The sequence below is a fragment of the Corticium candelabrum genome, chromosome 7 (genome assembly GCF_963422355.1).
Source record: "Corticium candelabrum chromosome 7, ooCorCand1.1, whole genome shotgun sequence".
NCBI classification, from domain to species: Eukaryota; Metazoa; Porifera; class Homoscleromorpha; order Homosclerophorida; family Plakinidae; genus Corticium; species Corticium candelabrum.
Window position 1 is genome coordinate 6,695,607 of NC_085091.1, and position 20,349 is coordinate 6,715,955.

Consider the following 20,349-nt stretch of genomic DNA (forward strand, 5'->3'; position numbering starts at 1 on the left):
CTGGAACTAGTATTCGAAAATCGCAGTAACTTCCGTAGTTTGGTCCGCTCAGGGTGCTGTTGCATTATTCGAGAGACTAGGTAGTCTTCTAGTCCGACGTACAAACGACGGTATCTCTAATCTAGTCTAGCATATTGTTACGGTATAGCTAGTTGCTAAGATTCTCACAAAAGCGAATGCTGCCGCTTATCAAATGCTACATTTGCATTCCAATGTTCAGTATCAATTATCAAATTAATACAGTATCAAATCAAATCGGGTATTTTAAATAAATTAATTAACGCGCGCTAAACAAGATCCGCTCCTTCACGCATCGACATCTTGATCTCCGCTCTTCACCACCTCTTTGTGACAAGCAGCATGTCCACATCTGTGTCCGAAGTTTACCAACACAACAAAACGTTTGATCCCAGTACGTACACAGAAAGCTACTTGTCTCTTTCTGATCGTGCCGAGCCGTTTGCGAAAGACCTGTTGCTATTCCGGCTACAGCAGCTCCACCAGTTTTACATCACAACCGGTCCTATGCTATCTGGTTGTAGAATACTAGAGTATGGTGGAGGTCCGGGCCATATTTATCCTCTCATCAGTGCTGCACCGTTCGCTTCAGAGATCGTGTTTGCTGAATATGCAGAGCAGAACCGGAAAGTGGCCGAACAATGGAAGTCCTACAGCAGCGAAACACCTGAAATGACTGCCCTACTAGAGCATGTGGTGCGTATGTTGGAAAACAACACGGCTAAGAACGCTGTACAGGAAAGAGCAATGAAGCTGAGGTCGTTGATATCTCAAATACTTCCTTGTGACATCAACCAAGAGGTCGCGCTACGTGACTGCACTCTACCGTTTGATATCGTTTCTACCCATTTGTGCCTTACTGCAGCTACGTCATCAGTAGAGCAATACGTGCTGAATTTGAGGAAGTTAGCTCGTCTTTTGCGTCCAGGTGGAATGATTGTGATGACTGAACCAATTGGTGGCACTTTCTATTTAGTTGGAAGCCAAAGGTTACCTGATCTTTACGTCAGCTCAACTGAAGTAGTTCGTGAATCTCTACTTCAAGCTGGATTCACTGATGTGTCAATAAAGACACTGAAAGTTCGACCTACTGAGGTGACTGACCATGTTGAATATGCATTTTGCACTGCAGTTTTGGATTCTGTTTGAGTCTGAGAATATGGTTGAACTGTGTAGTTCAAACATTCTCCAACAGTCAATGGAATTTGCGGTTTGTGAGTAGCAAAGCAGAATTCATAGCACTAAAGTCTGTTCACCTATTACATCTCCGCTCTATTGGAATCCCAGTTGCCTAAATTGGTAGCTCGACCTGCAGCATCAAATTAAATAATTAATATGTCATAATTACTGTTACTAAACTATATTGCTAACCATACACTATGGCACTGTTTCAGTTAGGTGAAACACCCAACTTAGTCAGGGTAAGTGAACCACTCACCACAAACAGCAGCATCAAATTAATTAATTAATTAATTAATATGTCATAGTTACTGTTACGAAACTATATTGCTAACCATACACTATGACACTATTTCAGTTAGGTGAAGCACCCAACTTAGCCAGGGTATGTGAACCACTTGCCACTAACAGCAGCATCAAATTAATTAATTAATATGTCATAATTACTGTTACTAAACTATATTGCTAACCATACACTATGACACTGTTTTCAGTTAGGTGAAGTACCCAACTTAGTCAGGATAAGTGAACCACTCGCCACTAACGGCGGCATCCAACTAATTAATTAATTAATATGTCATAATTACTGTTACCAAATTATATTGCTAACCATACACTATGCCACTGTTGTCAGTTAGGTGAAGCACTCAACTTAGTCAGGGTAAGTGAACCACTCGCCACTAACAGCAGTATCCAAATAAGATAATTAATGAACTAATCGTAACAATACATTAGAACACTGTTTTCAATCAGGTGATGCACCCTATCTAGTCTCGACAAGTGATTCACTCATCAGAAACTGGAATGACATATTTGCTGCTGATCTAATAGTACAAGAATTGCTTTAAATATAATTAATTAATCTGTATAAATTCGTTAGATTAATTAATTAAAATAAATTTAATTCTAATTTTAAATTGATTAATCTGCTATTTATACATGTATTTAGTCTACTAACTCAATCATATTAGGCCACTCCAATATGATTCATTGTTTCCCATTTCCCGCCCGCGTCCTTTTTGGGGACCGCATGCTTTATTTGATGAGGTGTCTACTCTTACGAGCACGTGACACAATCACCTGACACAAAATGGCGGTCATGAATGTTCCGCAGTGTGGTTGTCACCCATGAGGAATCTCCTTTCAGTACGTGTAGTGCAGGCATCACGCACGAATGCAGTGTGTACATCTTGCAAAGAAGGAAGATAACACCGTAGACGAAAACGGACGGCTAGCGTGGCCCGCGCCGAGGCGCAATCCGTTTTTGCAACAAACTCGTAGCCTGCAAGTTGGGAAGTTGAGCGCTATACACATGACAATTATTACTGTAAATACTGTACCTCTGCATCACGGTCTTTTTCCATAAGGTCGCTGGCAATCCACGCTCAGTCACTCACACGTAAGTATACGGGATTCCCTGCAATTGAGCCAGGTTATGTGTTATTGCTACACCTCCTGCCGTAAAATTTGCACCGATATCGGTGCAAAATTTTACATCCTCAGTAATAGCACTGAAAGGTGTCACTAGTGCACTTTAGTTCTAACAGTGAGTAGGTGTCTAGCTTTACACCAATGTATAAAGCACAAACAAGGGCTAGAATAGCACTCGAAGATGTAGCTAGAGCACTTCATTTTTAACAGTGTGGCTGGAGTCTATACCTATGTCTACGTGTGAAGTAGTCCCACGTAGCCAGACCTCTTTCCGCCGCGTCATACTTCCGGGAGAAAATGCAAGAAGTAAAAGCCATTTCTAACTAACTAAAAGTATAGAGAATTTAATTGTTGTGTGGATCCAACTCAAAGTCACAAGACAAAGTAGTTGCGTATGTCGAATTGTGGATGCCTAATTATTGTGTGTGACAGTCAATTTCTTCTTTGCTAGAGTGCTGTTTTTGCATCTCCGTGATCAGACTTAAAAAGTTCAATTAACTCAACAGTAGCGATAGCAATAAGCGACAACGGATTGCAGAGGAACTGTAAAACAAGCAAAATGTTACAAGTCAGCTACACTTTTGCAACATGTCCTGAAGCCTCTAGTTAACTAGCAATGATGTTTGCTCCAACAACAGGGTACCACTATTTTAGACAGCAACAGCACGGAACAGCTGTAGGTGTAACACCAGCGACATGATTATATATACATAATTAATTAAAACCAGCGACAAGCTGTCATTGGTTAGTCTCGCTTAGTCGAACCCCCGTAATTAATTAAGTCCCTCGTAGCCAGGCCCTCCCGCATGCAGGTCGAGCTACCAATTTAGGCAACTGGGATTCCAATAGAGCGGAGATGTAATAGGTGAACAGACTTTAGTGCTATGAATTCTGCTTTACTACTCACAAACAGCAAAATCCATTGACTGTTGGAGAATGTTTGAACTACACAGTTCAACCATATTCTCAGACTCAAACAGAATCCAAAACTGCGGTGCAAAATGCAAATTCAACATGGTCAGTCACCTCAGTAGGTCGAACTTTCATTGTCTTTATTGACACATCAGTGAATCCAGCTTGAAGTAGAGATTCACGAACTACTTCAGTTGAGCTGAAGTAAAGATCAGGTAACCTTTGGCTTCCAACTAAATAGAAAGTGCCACCAATTGGTTCAGTCATCACAATCATTCCACCTGGACGCAAAAGACGAGCTAACTCCATCAAATTCAGCACGTATTGCTCTACTGATGACGTAGCTGCAGTAAGGCACAAATGGGTAGAAACGATATCAAACGGTAGAGTGAAGTCACGTAGCGCGACCTCTTGGTTGATGTCACAAGGAAGTATTTGAGATATACCGACGGTAGCTTTATATCTAGGCAGAGAGAGAGAGAGAGAGAGAGAGAGAGAGAGAGAGAGAGGGAGAGAGGAAGAGAGGGAGAGAGAGGAAGAGACGGAGAGAGGGAGAGGGAGAGAGGGAAAGGGAGAGAGTGAGAGAGAGAGTGAGAGGGGAGAGAGGGAGAGAGGGAGAGAGGAGAGAGGGAGAGAGGGAGAGGGAGAGAGAGAGAGAGAGAGAGAGAGAGAGAGAGAGAGAGAGAGAGAGAGAGAGGGAGAGTAGGAGAGAGGGAGAGAGGGAGAGAGGGAGAGAGATAGAGAGGGAGAGAGGGAGAGAGGGGAGAGGGACAGAGAGAGAGAGAGAGAGAGAGAGAGAGAGAGAGGGAGAGAGGCAGAGAGAGAGAGGGAGAGAGAGAGAGAGAGAGAGAGAGAGAGAGAGAGAGAGAGAGAGAGAGGGAGGGAGAGAGAGAGAGAGGAAGAGAGGGAGAGAGGGAGAGAGGGAGAGAGGGGAGAGGGACAGAGAGAGAGAGAGAGAGAGAGAGAGAGAGAGAGAGAGGAGAGAAAGAGGGAGAGAGAGAGGCTCAGTGATTTAATTTCAGTGACCTGAAGAAACAGGTACTGAATATTGTGAAGACGTCGGGTAGAAACATGACAGAAGACTCTATTTTGAGCTATAAATTGTTGAACTTCTGTTTTGTTGTAATACAAAACTACTGCACTGCGTGCAAAAGCAAGCTATTGATTTCATAATCATATCGTAGCACAGGCAGTTAGTTAAACGTTTCTAAACAAACTTTACTACATAAAGTGCGTTTCAGAATTAGAGTCCTCCGGAAGTCTGGAGAGTGGTTACTAAGTGTGCCATTTTATAACGATTAGAGACCACCTTGCTCTCAACATGAAGTCAAATAGCCACATCGCAAACAGAAGTTCACCATCTACAATCTCTGAGCAGTGTTGTCTTAAGGGTTTTACTTTGAGCTACAGTTGACAGCGAGGACAATTGCAGAACTGATAGCTGTTAAGGTTAGATAGCGGCATGTTATGTTTGCGTAGGACTTTGGCAGTACCTCAAGCCGAGTTCCTCCCAAAATCTCGTTGTCTAGCACTCCTAACAGTAACATACGTCCAGCTAATTGAAAACCATGACAGTGATAACCGGAAGACCGAGAGCTTCGCAGCGTTTTTTTGCGGACTCCGTGGAACCTTTCTTTGGCGAGCTAAGTCAAAAATTCCAGAGGACCCTAATTCTGAAACGCACTATACTTCCAGATTCAGAGTGAACTGGAACCGAGAGGAGCCCATTTGGGGTAGCCAGACATGTAGGACGTTCCTCTTTGTTTCTGGGCAGTCTAGCTTGCTTCTGTATTATGTATGTGAAGTGCCAAGTCAAAGCTGTTCCTGTGATAAGTTGCACTCCATAGGTACAGTCTACTGACGCGGATCAGAGTACAGTATTGTACACGTACTCCACATGTCTAAAGTAACACAACACATGCGCACTATTTCATAGTTGCAATGTCTAAATCAGAAAGCAAAGGCTATCATACCTCATCCGCAGTTGAGCAAAACATGTGTATGCAGTACAACCCCGATTATCTGGACTTTCGATTATTCGGACAAATAATTTCTTTTTGCGTTCCCGGATAATGCAATCCCCGATAAATGCATTATAATATATTTCACTTCGTACTAATATTCTGACAGCCTGTAGGTACAACTGAACAAATACATATGATAACAGAGAACGTAATAATCTAATAAATAGGCAGCTGTTGATGACTATTGTAGAGGCATTAGTGTACTTACCGTAATTGTAAGTTTGATCTTGTAGGAGAAGAAAATTAGTTGATATTTATTAACTTTTGATTATCCGGACACTCGATTATCCGTACTTCTAACCTGTCTTAGAATAAATTCGGATAATCGAGCTTATACTGTATTAGTAGTCTTAAAAGTGAAGATGTTAATGGAGGCTGAAGCTGATGGTTTATGTTGGATAACGGAACAGCAAGGAATGAAATAGTGGAACTTCAAAACACTATTAGAGTTCTTGAGCAAGACCTTGCATCTGCCACGTCTGAGTTGCAAGGAAAGGCATGCATTCTCGCTCAACACACTGCCAAATGAGAAGATCAAGTTTTACACAAGTTTGTGTTGAGAAATGTGCTTGATACAGTGTGGAGTTGGATTAAACCAGCAGTCAATAATCAGGCCACGGTACTAGATGATGTAAGCTCATGAGCTCACCGCCTTTTCCTGAAGAGTTGGATTAGTCTCGCGCTACGCCATGCAGACCTTTCCCGCCCCATGGATGTGGGAGGGGATTCTTACGGTCTAACCGAATTTTTTGCTGACTCTCTAGCTCGACAAGATACCGTTTCAAGTTCCACAGTTCAAGAACGCTAGAATAAGATGGGAAAACCAGTAAAATGATTTAGTTCTATTGATATTCAGCCACACAGTGCGTCACGTTTGGTTAGCCCGAATGAGTACAAAATCTTCACCTTATGAAACTTCCATCGCTAGGCAATGAGTAGTCTGTCTTTCCACTTCACGTATATTTGCTCAGAGTGTGAATTAGGCGATTTCAGCTTGAACAGCAGTCCCTAGTCGAGAAGCCCTAGCTAGTAGCTAGAGTAGAAATGGCTTCCTACGTCATGCAGGCAAAGTCTCTCACAAGATGCACGAAATGGTATGTAGTGAAATTACTTATAAAGCCTACTCAATGGCAAGATGATCTACGGTTCAGAAGCAGACCCGAGAACATGGTTCGACAGCGGTTGAGTGCGTGTTACCCTCGAGATTGCGCATGCTCTCTAAGCTCCGCCCCCAACACATAGCAAAGTGATGCGGATTGAAATTTGTGTGTTCATGTACATTGTACTGTACCGGTGCACTAGAATCGTGGGTACGAGTCTACCGGTGTACGTACAAACAGCCTCGGCTCCAGACTCTCTCGAACTAAAAGTCTACTGACTAGACTAACTAGCGCGAGAGAGTCTGGAGACGAGGCTAATTGTGTAGTCTACAGCAGCACGTGCTTGGTTTGATCGCTAACTCGTTTTTGCGTCCAGGTGGAATTATTGACACTAATGACTATAGGATGTGTTGGAAGTGCATGACCTTCTGTGCTAGCAGACAATATTCTCAGATAGATTTGTGAGTAACAGTAGACAGCATGTCAATTGATATAAATTAAAAACAAATTCCTTCTTGCTTAATTAATTAATTTAAAAAATTAATTAATGAGGTATTAATAAGTAAAGAAACTGTGATGTCAACTATAACAAGTGTCACTGCAGATAACATAATAATTCTTTGCTAATAATCACGACGAAAAATTCATGACCATATGACTTCATATGACTAGCAGTCGATCCACAGCTAGTATGTAGATTAAGTAAGGTATATGGTGATGCTACATACGCAGTGACAAACCTACTGCTCAGTCAAATCGTCATTGAAATACAAATGTACAGCTGGCAGGTACAGGTCTTCGTCCATGTTCAATTCGTAGAAATTTTCAAACTCGTCTGAAATGCCATTCTCTTGGAGGGTTTTGTACATGTCCAGAGTCTCGCCACGATATTTCCATGTGTAACTGGCAGCATGCAAATTGTATACAAAATATCGTTTTTGAATTTCCATCATATTCTCTTCCAAGCAAACCTGTAATGGAAATGTCACTCAAATCATGCAACCTTGGAGTCTTAATTGAACCTAGTCTTTACCTCGATCGTGTTTTCTTCTAATGTGAGCATGTTTACTATTTTTATTTTTCGTGTTTTCTGTGATAGTCGCCCAATGCAGTATCGTTCGTCTTTCCACCATGGTCTGCCAAAGTTGTTTGACCAGTCAGATCGAGGGCATCCTGGAGGGACATGAAGGAATCGACCATGGGGTGTGTATGCAACACGACATCCTGTGGTTGAATCAATGTGGGTACGAAGCTGTAACACACAATCAAGGGAAAAAAGTATTTAATTAAAAGTAAATAGTTAAATTTTAAATTGTAAAATTTTATATTGATTTTAATATTTCTTTTAGAAGGTAAACTGCCTGTCTGTCTGTCTGTCTGTCTGTTAGTCTGTCTGTCTGTCTGTCTGTTAGTCTGTCTGTCTGTCTGTCTGTTAGTCTGTCTGTCTGTCTGTCTGTTAGTCTGTCTGTCTGTCTGTCTGCTAGTCTGTCTGTCTGTCTGTCTGTCTGTCTGTCAAATCTTTATATTTCATACATATGAACTATTACAAGCTATAGATACGAAAGTCCGTTATATATCAATTAGACCCACACGTGTCTCTAAAAAATTATCAACTTAGGTTGCATGCAATTGGACACTATATATGTCACTGTCTGTCTGTCTGTTCGTCTATCTGTCTGTCTGTCTAATTCATGGTGATTTAGATAGATTATTTGATTTTGACATTCAAAGTCAAGTCCATTAGTTAATGACTTCGCTGCTTGCAAGGACTGATTTGTATTTTAAAAATCCTAGCATATGTACAAGTAGAATCTGTATGAGAATAAATTATCTGTCTGTCTGTCTGTCTGTCCCTCTTTCTGTCTGTCTGTTTGCCTGTTTGTCTGTCTGTCTGTCTGTTACGATCGTTGATATCTCACATTGTTCCTTGTGACATCCAAGAATCTGTTGCTCTACGTGATGTCACTCTACCATTTGATATTGTTTCTACCCATTTGTGCCTTACTGCAGCTACCTCATCAGTAGAGCAATACGTTCTGAATTTGAGGAAGTTAGCTCGTCTTTTGTGTCCGGGTGGAATGATCCTGATGACTGAAGTAATTGGTGGCACTTTCTTCCTACTTGGAAGTGACAAGTTACCTGATCTCTACTTGGCTTCGACTGAAGTAGTTTGTGAATCTCTACTTCAAGCTGGATTCATTGATGTGTCAATAAAGACAATGAAAGTTCAACCTACTGAAGCAACTGACCATAAGCAAATCGCATTTTCCACAGCACTTTTTGATTCTGTTTGAATCTGAGAATATGGTTGAACTGTGTCTTGACATTGGGGCTCCTTTCTGTGTGGTAATTTTCATTAAGTCACACCATGTTGACATAATTGAATGGTGTGTACAAGAGGCCCACGCTCCACCACCTGTTTTGCATGTGATCAAATGATAGTCGTTTGAGTCACGTTCTTTGCCACATTCACAGCATCAACTCAACACTTCAATATTACACCTTAACCTAGCTAATCAAAGTTACCAATCGAAAATCAGACGGAGGTAGTGCAAACTTCAACAGGATATGGTAGATACCCAAGCACCTGCTCCTCTATATTGTTGTCGTGTGAGATTGTGTTGTATGATCACGGACCATCTTTGTTGGAGTGGTGTTATGTGATAATGATGTATTGCCTAACTAAGCTTCGTTAGCTGAATGCAAGTTCTCAATGGCATTGTCAAGATCTGGAAAATGTGTGGAACATCATGTGTGCCCAGCTGGCAATTATTTAACATAAGCTGATGTTGACATCCTAGCCATGTAGTGAGTTCAACCTTGAGGTTAACTCATAGCCCCAAATGGCAGGGTTGTTTGTTGGTCTATCTGTCTGTCTGTCTGTCTGTCTGTCTGTCTGTCTGTCAAATCTTTATATTTCATACATATGAACAATTACAAGCTATAGATATGAAAGTCCGTTATATATCAATTAGACCCACATGGGTCTCTAAAAAATTATCAACTTAGGTTGCATGCAATTGGACACTATATATATATATATATATATATATATATATATATATATATATATATATATATATCACTAATGTCATTTTCTTTGCTTCGTGAGCGGTTCTTCTTCTTCAGTAGAACTTGAAATCTGTCTCTGTCTGTCTGTCTGTCTGTCTATCATGATCTGTCTATCTGTCTGTCCGTCCGTCTATAATAGAATAATTTCAAAAATCATGGCAAAACAATAACACACAAACTACTAATCACTAATAATGTCCTCAAGCGTCAAATACAAATTATACATACATTTTCTAAACATAATTCCAAGAGCCAACGAGACCTTGACAACCTTAACTAAAGAGTTTAATTAATCAAAGATCTACCATTCTCTCTACTTTCTTGTATATCACCCATAAATAGCACTTCTGCAATTGAATCAATAGACGTTCCCTTCAGTAAGTCTTGAACTGTGAACCATTGTTCTTGCCATGGATACTGTTGACCTCATTGACAATTACCTGATGTAACTATTTATCTGCTTGTTCACCCCAATGTCCAAAATGCTCCAAAACAAGACTGTCTGTCGTCTGCATGTTGTCTGTCTGTTTTCATTTATTTCAATATATCATGATTACAAACACTAAATATACAATCATCCTTGTGACAATGTCTCTGTCTCTAACCTTGAAAATAACTAAAACTGCCTATGCCCTAGACATAAAAGGCTGAGTCTTAATTAACTACCATAAACTACAAAACTGTGTATGTCTGTCTGTCTGTCGTCTGTCTGTCTGTCTGTCTGTCTGTCTGTCTGTCTGTCAATTTCATCAAAACACAAACTCTACGTTACATTTCTGTCTGTCTGTCAATACATATCAAACATCAAACTATAATACATATCAGCAAAAGGCAAAAAGTAAAGTTCGCAAGCTACATGAAAATACACATATGTGTACACATAGCAGCTAAAAAATTATGCTACTACCCAGCTTTCAGCCAACTAGCTGTCTGTCTGTCTGTCTGTGTCTGTCTGTCTGTCAATGGTAGTATATTTTCAAACATAAACTATGGTACAATAGCAAATAAAGGCTAATTACGAGTCCATACAGATTTCAAGTTCTATAAGATTATAAGGACATAAAGTCCTTGTTTATGCTAGAATGCTATTTATGTCAGATGCCTTCTTCTGGAACACACGAGCATTGCACTGCTGCAGTTTGATGCAATTCGCTTCCTCCAGTAGTCTTGAATTTACTTGCATTTTGTCGGCCTTTGTCACCTCTTGATCTTTTTGACAAGGTGTTTAGATAGCTCTCTGCATTTTCCCCCATCTCCCATAATGTTCTAATACTAGGGGAATCACCTGTACAGACATACCTCCTGGATATGTCTGTCTGTCTGTCTGTCTGTCTGTCTGTCTGTCTGTCTGCCTGTCTGTCTTCCGTCTTTTTGTCTGTCTACGTGCGTGCATGTGCATTTTCTATTACCACCAATTACTCATGCAATTTCCTAACCTCTACGAATATTCACTGACCTCTCCTGTCCTTTTGTCGAACCAGTGAGATATATCTTTTCCAGCACTCGAAAGGATAGGTTTTAGTAAAACGTCACCTATAACCGCGGAAGAGAAAGACCACTACTGTACCATTCAGCGTACATTTTCTTCAAACATCAAAGTTCATACCAGCGTTGGCCTCACACAATGTCGTCAAGTCGTAGACTCTGCCTATAAAAGACACCCATATGTCCTTAGCTGTATTATGCACAGAAACTTCGTCCGGCGTGAAGAATTTCGGTCTCGACATCGGATTGCTTATCGAACAGTTGTCATGGATGTGAAATATCCCGTATGCGATCAAACATGGCGGACATTGTGAGATCGAGTAGGAAAGACGCAACTGCTACGAATGGATTAGAAGGCGTACTTGAAAGATTTTCGACGTTTGTTGATGAAAATATTCAGTATATCAAGGTAAGTAATTTCGCAGTGTAGTACTTTCTTCGTTTCCGTCTAATTTTTCTTTGTCCAGATCTCTGCGTACGCGGTGGGAGGAATGGGAGCTCTGTTGATTGTTAGGCATTATGTAAGACTTGTCGTGAACAGAAAATGTAGACAGACGGTACAGAATAAGGTGGAAATTGCGAGGATTACATGATCGAGTGTTGACTAATAATTAGATTCATTGTTGAGGGAGGTTATAGGCTAGAACAGTGACATTAGATATCACAGAGACAGACAATTTAAAAATTTACCGTCTCTTTCATGCTTGATTTGCAAGGTGTGTGTGCATGTGCATGCCTGATTTTTGTACAAAGGGTTTGAAAATATTCAATCTAAAATATTTTAGGCAAACTTATTCAAGGCAGTAAGTTTAAGTTAATATAAGTTGCAATGACTTGACCGGTAACCATTTATGTTTTATTACCAATTCTTGTTAAACTATATAATTTCATTAATAAATTTTAAAATAATTGAAATTGGTTTTGCTTAGATAGAAGCAATGACATTATGTTTTTTTTACTTGCTTGATTATTACCCCAGAGCTCAAGTAAGCTGCAACTTTGGTCAAAGATGATTTTCACACCTCTTAGTCATAGTGTTAATTAATTGGTGTTTTTCACAGTGACTGTTTGCTAGCGTAAGGTGGTGCGTGTGGCAACACGACAGCCATGTGAGCAGAACACATGAATGACTGATTTATTGTGTGTGTCTACTTTGATAGAACCCAATAAGTAGCGTGCTTTATCTAAGTTTTGTGCACTACGCAATAAAAGTATCAATACACTACACTAGATTTGCACCTGTAGAAATGCTTAATATTCTTCAACTTGTGCATGTCTGTCGACCACATGTTGAAGGTTTGATGACTCGGATACCGAATTGAAGGTCGAGTCTAAAGTTTAGGTAGTTGTGGTGATTTGAAACTCTACTAAATCTCTTCTTTGATTAACAACTTAAGGTGTCAATTTTTGTAGAAAGGTCCCATTCCAAACTTGATCTTTAACTCTGCATGGCTAATCATGAGGTGGGGTAATAATCAAGGATATTTAAGAGTTACTGTTGACTCAACTTTTGCTTCAGATAATTACGCGTATAAGGGACTCACTGAAACTGTTGGCTTTACATGCAGCATGATAACAGTTGTAAGACAGAAGGCTACTGTTCTTGCAAGTCTTGCTGTCAGTTTGTTATCATTGAGTTGTCTGTGACTGATATACTGTGTGGCTTCTACGTAGACTCGACTCTACTCATCTGTGTCTTCTGTGCCTAACTACTTGCTTAAGAGCAATTCGTCTATTAGTGCTCACGTTTGTGACGTTCGCCAAACATACATTATGGTGCAACACAGGCCTCTGGCAAGGCGCTTACTTTCTAGACTTGGGTTTCCTTACATGGCTTTGTCACACAGAAGGAACAGTCTCATAAGGGTTGACTTTGCTGGTGCTGGAATTGCAAACACCAAGTTTGTCGACACCGAGAGCTTTCTCGAGAAGACGTTATTGGAAAAGACTATCAGATGTCAGCTTATCAAAGGAAATGATCATCAAGGCATTGACTGTCTGGTATTTCGTAGAAAAGTAAGTTAGTACAAAGTGATGTACAAAGTGAGGTATTTAGTGTGGCTTTATATTTGATACGTATCGCAAGTAGATATCTACAAGTCACACTTTGCACTTGCTATAGAACTGTTTTACACGTGGTTTGTCTTTTCTTTGATATCAATTGTAGCTATAACCCTCACTTTGTTCATGACTGATGATGTCTGCTGTTTATTGTTTGTTTGGTGGTTCAAATAATTTATTTGTTTGTACATGTGAGACAAGCCAGCACATTTTTAAAAAAACTGAGACTGTGTTTCCACTAGTTCCACGTTGACCTAGTTTACTTAAACGAGGGTATACACTAAACCAGTTCTAGAAGGCAACTTTTTCCAGTAGGGACTCAAGCATCTGAGATGTGTGAGGTATCCTGAAAACATCTGTTGTAATGGATCTGTATTTTGGAAACAACACTTGCTGTGATACATTGGGCTGCTCTAGCACCAAGTCAGAGCAACAGTATTTGTCACTGAGGCTCCAGATTTAGCATGTAGGTACATGCAGTAGCTGCTAGTTTTTCTACATTATGATTTGATGACTCTTCCATCTTTGGAGGCAATCTTATACTAACAAAGTAATAGTAGGTACCTACAAACGGCTTTGTCAGCCACCATCTTCAAGCATACAAGCTACTGTCACATGACTGTTAAACCTAAACCACTTGCTAAACTTACTACAAACGGCTTTAAGAAAAGTGGGTTTGGTTTAGAATATAACTGGTTTGGTGCAGATGGAAACAGGTCAATCTTTAATCCAGTTTGTCTTAGACCAGTTGTTAATTAAACTGGTTCAAGCGCTAGTGGAAACACAGCCTTATTGATCTGCGTGGTACAGTAGAACACGGTATCTGCTGGTGCTTGCAATGGTGGATTCTGTCACACTTGTGTGTTTGTTTTCGCAATTGCTTTAGACAACATTTTAGTGTGATCTTTATGTTACATATATTGTGCCGGGGTTTCCCTAAAGCGTCGCGCAATGGCGCAGCGCCATGCTACTCTCTGCCTTGCTATCCTCGCCTTGGTGCGACATGTATATGCGCAAACGTGGGCGAGCGCGAGGCTGCATGCACAAGTGAGCCGGAACCAGTCGATGCACAATACCGGATGGCGGCGAGAGGCACTATTACTGTGTACTTTGACATTATGTGTCAATTTGTGTCCATTTACAGTAGATTATAAACGATTACATTAGAACTACTAGTAATTTCAAGGGTCAAAATATTTGAGGCCATGCCCACTCAAATAAACCACTTCCCCAAGTTTCCACGCTACTTTTCAATCCTGGGGAAACCTTTGAATGTGCGTATAATATGTGGATATGGATATGCCCACTCTTTGATTGACCGTTGCTGCAAGTGGGCTGATATTACTTGATGACGTTATATAGACTTTAGGTGTAGAAAATCATGCCATTTGTGCAAATTTGTGAATTTCTGGCATTGCTTTGCTTTGCACTGCCATAGTGTTGGGGGGAAGGGGATGGTGAAGAGTAAAGCCTCCCCAATCTTTGTAGGAGTGTCAAGCAAGAGCACCATGTTTTCTGAGGTTACCAGACAGTCAGCTTGATCTTAGTGTGCTGACAACATTAACAATCTGTTTGATGGAACACACCAGCTTTTCAGTGTAAAAAAGTCATGACAGTAACTGTTGAAGTGTGTGTGCCGATCACACTTTCTTGCAATGGCGGACATCCATGCTGTAGCAGTAAAGAGTAACAAATGGACTGTGGCTTTGCAATGTGATTTATCAGCCTGTATCTGCTTGTTTGCAAATCCTGTTCGTCAGCATTTGTTGTTGGTCAATCCGAGTATTAGTTTTTAACTCTTATCTATTGTTGTGCTTGTTGTGGATTCTGTCTGTTGACGTGGTTACGGTTGGTCAGTAAGTTAGTCAGTAAGACAGTCAGTAAGTCAGTCTGTCTGTTTATCTGTTCTTTTGTCTGTGTGTCTGTGTGTCTGTGTCTGTGTCTGTGTCTGTGTCTGTGTGTGTGTGTGTGTGTGTGTGTGTGTGTGTGTGTGTGTGTGTGTGTGTGTGTGTGTTTTGAGTGAGAGAGAGAGAGAGCTGTCAGGCTGTTATTTTGTTTGCCTGGCTGCTAATCTGTCTTTGCATGTTATGTAGGTTGGTCTTCTGCTCAATTTCTCTGTAACAAACTTGTTTGGTAGTTCTGATTTTCTGTATTATTTATCGTTGTCTCTCTGTGTAGCTGTTATTCTTTGAATCGTGTGTAAACGAGGAGCTGTTAAAGGAAGGACTGGCAACAGTCAAATCCATAGACGGTGTATCTAGTAAGAAAGCACACAGCCAAATAACACAAAAAATGATCAAAGCAGAAAACAAAGCAAAATTGTGGAGACGGGGATTGTGGAAAGATGCAAAAGACAGTCTGCTAAGCGAAGGTTGGAAATGGTCTGTAGATACTATTCAAAACAATTTGACAATAAGTAGTAGTCCACAGATGTCAAGAGTTAGTGTGTGGTTGAAGGAAAACCAATTAAGCCAAAATGTATTAGAAACTACAACCAGGACACGTGACAGAGTCAATAGAACGAGGAAGTCTGCACTGGCAGTCTGGACAAGAGTTCGTCGTAGTGTGGTGGTTGATGCGATAGAGCGAGGATGGAGATGGACAATTGGTAAAATTCATAGAATCTCCAACTTCCAGGCAAGTAGCCTACCTAAAGATAAGTAAACTATCGGTCTATTGTAGTGACATGCTGCTGATGCATCGAGTTGTAATACATGTCTAATTCAAAGACTTTATTGTAAAGTGGTGTAGATCGAGGAAGTTCGATGTTGTTTATAGTGTGCAAAGTTTGTGTTATTTTGTAATCGTGATACAAAGTCTTAGCGTCAGGTTTGTGTGTTGCTTTGTATGCAGTTGTGCCATGAATGTCCTGGACTGTGCTATCAGGTGTACACTATTTGTAATCATGATAGGAAGTCTTAGCGTCAGGTTTGTGTGTTGCTCTTTATGCAATTGTGCCATGAATGTCCAGGACTGTGATATCACCTGTACACTATTTATGAAGAATAGTTGTTGATGAGCTGCAAGTCACGTTTTGCGTTGCTTGCTTGGATCTATTCCAGCATTTCTCTTGAGCATTAATTCTACTCTATATATCGTCTTGTTTGAGATAGCTTTCAATAATATGTTACTCAAAATGAATTGACTATCACACATCAGGGATGGTGGTTGAACCTTTAATGTCCGAGTTCATACTAACAGAACTCCTGCATGTAACATTGAATAGACAATGCCATGATGCTGCGACAAACTGGATAAATGATCTTGGTCATATGTGCAGTTTTCCTGGAGTATGATAATAGTTGATGGTGCAGTACATCAAGACTGTCATTGAATGAATATGTTATGAACTCACACGCACGCACACACACACACACACACACACACACACACACACACACACACACACACACACACACATTCCCCATACACCCGACGTACTAACTGGACGAATGCTAGGCTTCGTTTACTTTAAATCTTATATAATCAACAGTATTCAAGGTATAACTGCCATCTATCAAGTTTCAGTTGTAGCATCAATTTATTCTACATGTCAAGCATCAATGAGCGTCTTGCGAATACAACAGCAGACCAATGAGAATGATCGCAGGCAGTATGCGTTTCTTTCGTCCTTCCCGACTAGCAGTAGAATCGCCACCAACGTCGTTTCCATCCGATTCCTTGCCTCCTTCTTCCTGACTGTTATCGTCTCTGAACTCTATCTGTAATGCTCTGATTTCATCAACATCTATATCACTCTCACCCTCGCCATCCAAAATGTCCCGAACGTAATCAACTTGTTCTTCGTCTACCAGTTGAGGTAGCTCGTTGGCAATCTTGCTGATAGTTTCTAGTAGATCTTTAGCTGTCACGCGCTTGTAGAATCTGAACGCTCGCGTTCGCGTCAGTTGCCCTTCTTCGTCGATGAAACTGTCGAGAACGAGATGCTTGACGAAACCGAGTCGTTGAAGTTTGGTGCTGATCGTTGGGGTCAGTTCGACGTCACTCGAATGTGACACGTCGTCAGAGTTGAGGTACACTACACTGCTCACCCTCTCTGTCACTTTACCTTAAATTTTGAAATCCAGACATCAAAAAGTGTGACTGTCGTGGCGTCATGCATGCATGTTGCTGTCATGGAGCCATGTATGCAGACCCTACGATCTTACCGTTTGAGTAGCAGGCGGACGCAAATAGAAGAAGAACACCGATGAGACTTTGCATCTTCGACCGTTGAAGTGAATGCTCAGCTTGCTCTAGTTGGCAGAATGAAAAACTTTCTGGTGCAGTACCGTATTTGTATGTGCTCTTCTACTGACCTTGAGTACGACCTCATGCGTCATTGTACCATGAACTGACCATTTTCATAATGATGCTACTGATGATGATGCTAGGATGACGTCTTAATTAGCTGTTAGTTTGCTACAATTTGTCGTTGTCGTGCTCGCGAGTCGCGTGGTAACTCCGCCTTCATGCACCACATACGTCATGGTCTTACGTCATGGCATTGCGACTCCCACACATCCGTTTACATGAAGTCAATGCAGAAGATTGAAGCCAACTGTCTTCTCTTTCTTTGCCTTTGGCTTCGCCTCGAGTACATGTACCTGAAAATGTGTTGATTATAATTATACTTGAAAATGAGTGGAAAAGCTGTGTGTTTTGTAACTAGAAGCGGTCCAGTAAACCAGCACATCATGAAGCTCTTAGGCTAAGAACCTCGGGGACACGGGGCACTTGCCCCCTCTACTTTTCCAGCTGTGATTGAGAAATCGTTACTCTAAAACTCGGAATAACGAAAACTCTTATAATAAAAAGCTGTCACGTGACCTGCTGATACTGTATAAAGATGGCAGACATAGAAACTGATAACACTGACGTAAAATACTATACTGTTAATGTTGGTTTTCTGTTTTGCTTTGTTGTGCTGCATGCATATGAATGAATACTAAAATTCAGTCTTCTGTAGTACCACGCCCTCCTAGGTAAGTTTAATTTGTGCCCCCTCAACCACATGTAGGTTCGTACAAATATACGCCTATGCAGCTGACGGTACCTTGTATTGTTACGCAACATAGAAGGTGACCTTTAACGGAAGAGTGATTCGACACAAGGTGGTGACAAACTAAACGTCTGGTGACAAAGTATTGAGTCCAGAGCCTGGTCGTTGGCGGCTGTGGTACCTCTGGTGTACAGATATATGCGGGAGATCGAGGTTATGTGACATCATACTTGAACTCACAGCTAGTATACACTTACGTCCCAGCACACTCGCAAATTGGCTGCGATGACAGTACCCGTTTTACTGTGCTCTTGATCTCTCCATCTATTGGTCTGGAGTCTAGCCATGCATTCATGCATGCCCTTTGCTCTTCAAAACGTCTTCAATGCATCTACAGTATACAGCACATATACAGAAAACTGTCTTCTACGCCAGCGGCCGGTACAGTAAAACCAGAAATTTGAGATGATTCAAATTGTGCTAATCGTGAGACCAAATTATTATCCCACAGAATTGCATTCGCACTGTGCATAGACACGCCTAGGCAGATTCGAATTCATTCCATTTTCAGGCCCGGATTCAGGAATTTTTGAAAGAGGGGTTTGACCTGGTAGCAGTTATTTATAGCATTACTAATTTTCTCTTTTCTAATGAAATTATTTATTGCTTAAGTTGACTACTAATTTGATAGACTGACTATGGTATACTCGTATGTACTGTAATTACCTCTAGCAAAAATCTACAAATCAGCAGCATTAACTTAATTGATCGGGCCCTTACATACTGAAATGGTCTTAGTGTGCATAGTCTTGAGATAGTCAGTCTAGAATGTCCTAGAGCTCATCTGTGGTAGCAGAAGCAGAACGTTATTGCAATCTGACCAGATAACATGCGTAAAGGCAGCAGCTATCACATACAAATTTTCTTACTATACGTCTGGGTGTACAGACTCTGCACTCCATTCGATTCCTTTTATCAATGGTGAACCACGCCTATTGGAAAAGAGGAGGTTGTAAACCCTGAAACCCATCTGGATCCGGGCCTGATCTTTCTCTAGTATAGATCCGTTGTACCTAGCTCTAGACGATCACAGAATGAAGTTAAACAGGCAGCAAACGTATGCATGCAATGAGGCTTTTGTAGTTTTTACGGTATGGTCATTATCTAGTGGAGTTGGTCACTATATAAAACTGTTACCATGCAGTATACCTGAGCAGGCGCGGATTACAGAATTTTTCGAAAGAGGAGGTCCAGTTGTGTCATAGCCACGCCTCATAGCATCTGAATCTGTATATATGACCTACGGAACCAGCAAACTCACTTCAATCTGTATTAGGGTTAATTTCCTAGAATATTTATTAGATAATTATGGGCATATAAGTTTAGAATTAGATGAATTGACTGTCCATCAAAACGTTATGGTACATACGTTCACTCTAACACAACAAACTAGATTTCGGCTGCTGTGGTTGAAGAGGAGGGGTCCTGACCTCCAGGACCCCTCCCCTCTATTCGCCTATGTTGAGAGTCTAAACTTAATTTATTATAAATTGAGTAGTCAGATATTTGAGTTGTCTCGATATCGATATTGCATAAATTAATAATAATTATTAAAATCACAGAGTTTTCGAAGCGCTTGCTCGGCGCAAATTTGCACATGCGTATTAGGGTCGCACGAATTTCGACATTCTGAATTATCAACTTTTTAGAAAAATAACTGCCGCAATTTAATTAATTAATATCTACGGTCAGGGGCGTAGCGTGACCTCTAGAAATGAGGACTAGACTTCACGAGGCTACGGGCACGTCCACTTTTATTGACACGCCCACTTTTACTGACACGCCCACTTTTATTGACTTCTAATTGCCTGATACGTCAGAATCAGTGGCAGATTTAGACGGGGAAAGAGGGTGGTGTATATACTATATACAGATTAGTCTCGCGTAGCCAGACTCCTTTCCGTCATGTCATAAGCCCAGAAGTATGACGTGTCGGAAACGGGTCTGGCCACGCGAGACTATTTAAAGATTTGGTTCTTACACGTATTTACACCACAATGCTTAT

General features: G+C 40.8%; 5 protein-coding genes across 5 annotated transcripts; 3 read left to right on the forward strand and 2 right to left on the reverse strand.

Annotated features, from left to right (window-relative positions):
* The first annotated feature begins 360 nt into the window (after positions 1-360).
* On the forward strand, positions 361-1,438 carry LOC134181781 (nicotinamide N-methyltransferase-like). Its single transcript, XM_062649047.1, has one exon. The coding sequence runs from the start codon at positions 361-363 to the stop codon at positions 1,165-1,167; it is 807 nt and encodes a 268-aa protein (XP_062505031.1). The 3' UTR covers positions 1,168-1,438.
* Positions 1,439-7,122: 5,684 nt separating this feature from the next.
* LOC134182027 (cytochrome b5 domain-containing protein 1-like) lies at positions 7,123-11,558 on the reverse strand. Its single transcript, XM_062649346.1, has 4 exons — positions 11,343-11,558; positions 11,193-11,269; positions 7,698-7,916; positions 7,123-7,635 (listed from the first exon to the last, which is right to left on the reverse strand). The coding sequence occupies exons 1-4, from the start codon at positions 11,461-11,463 to the stop codon at positions 7,405-7,407; spliced, it is 648 nt and encodes a 215-aa protein (XP_062505330.1). The 5' UTR covers positions 11,464-11,558; the 3' UTR covers positions 7,123-7,404.
* LOC134182028 (uncharacterized) lies at positions 7,841-9,034 on the forward strand. The gene is made up of 2 exons (XM_062649347.1): positions 7,841-7,942; positions 8,675-9,034. Exons 1-2 carry the CDS (start codon positions 7,903-7,905, stop codon positions 8,956-8,958), a joined length of 324 nt encoding a protein of 107 aa, XP_062505331.1. The 5' UTR covers positions 7,841-7,902; the 3' UTR covers positions 8,959-9,034.
* Positions 11,483-16,104, forward strand: LOC134182026 (uncharacterized). The gene is made up of 4 exons (XM_062649344.1): positions 11,483-11,630; positions 11,689-11,742; positions 12,896-13,237; positions 15,461-16,104. Exons 1-4 carry the CDS (start codon positions 11,508-11,510, stop codon positions 15,944-15,946), a joined length of 1,005 nt encoding a protein of 334 aa, XP_062505328.1. The 5' UTR covers positions 11,483-11,507; the 3' UTR covers positions 15,947-16,104.
* Positions 16,105-16,743: 639 nt separating this feature from the next.
* Positions 16,744-17,735, reverse strand: LOC134182286 (uncharacterized). Its single transcript, XM_062649681.1, has 3 exons — positions 17,602-17,735; positions 17,452-17,538; positions 16,744-17,351 (listed from the first exon to the last, which is right to left on the reverse strand). The coding sequence occupies exons 2-3, from the start codon at positions 17,504-17,506 to the stop codon at positions 16,843-16,845; spliced, it is 564 nt and encodes a 187-aa protein (XP_062505665.1). The 5' UTR covers positions 17,507-17,538; positions 17,602-17,735; the 3' UTR covers positions 16,744-16,842.
* Between the last annotated feature and the right edge of the window lie 2,614 nt (positions 17,736-20,349).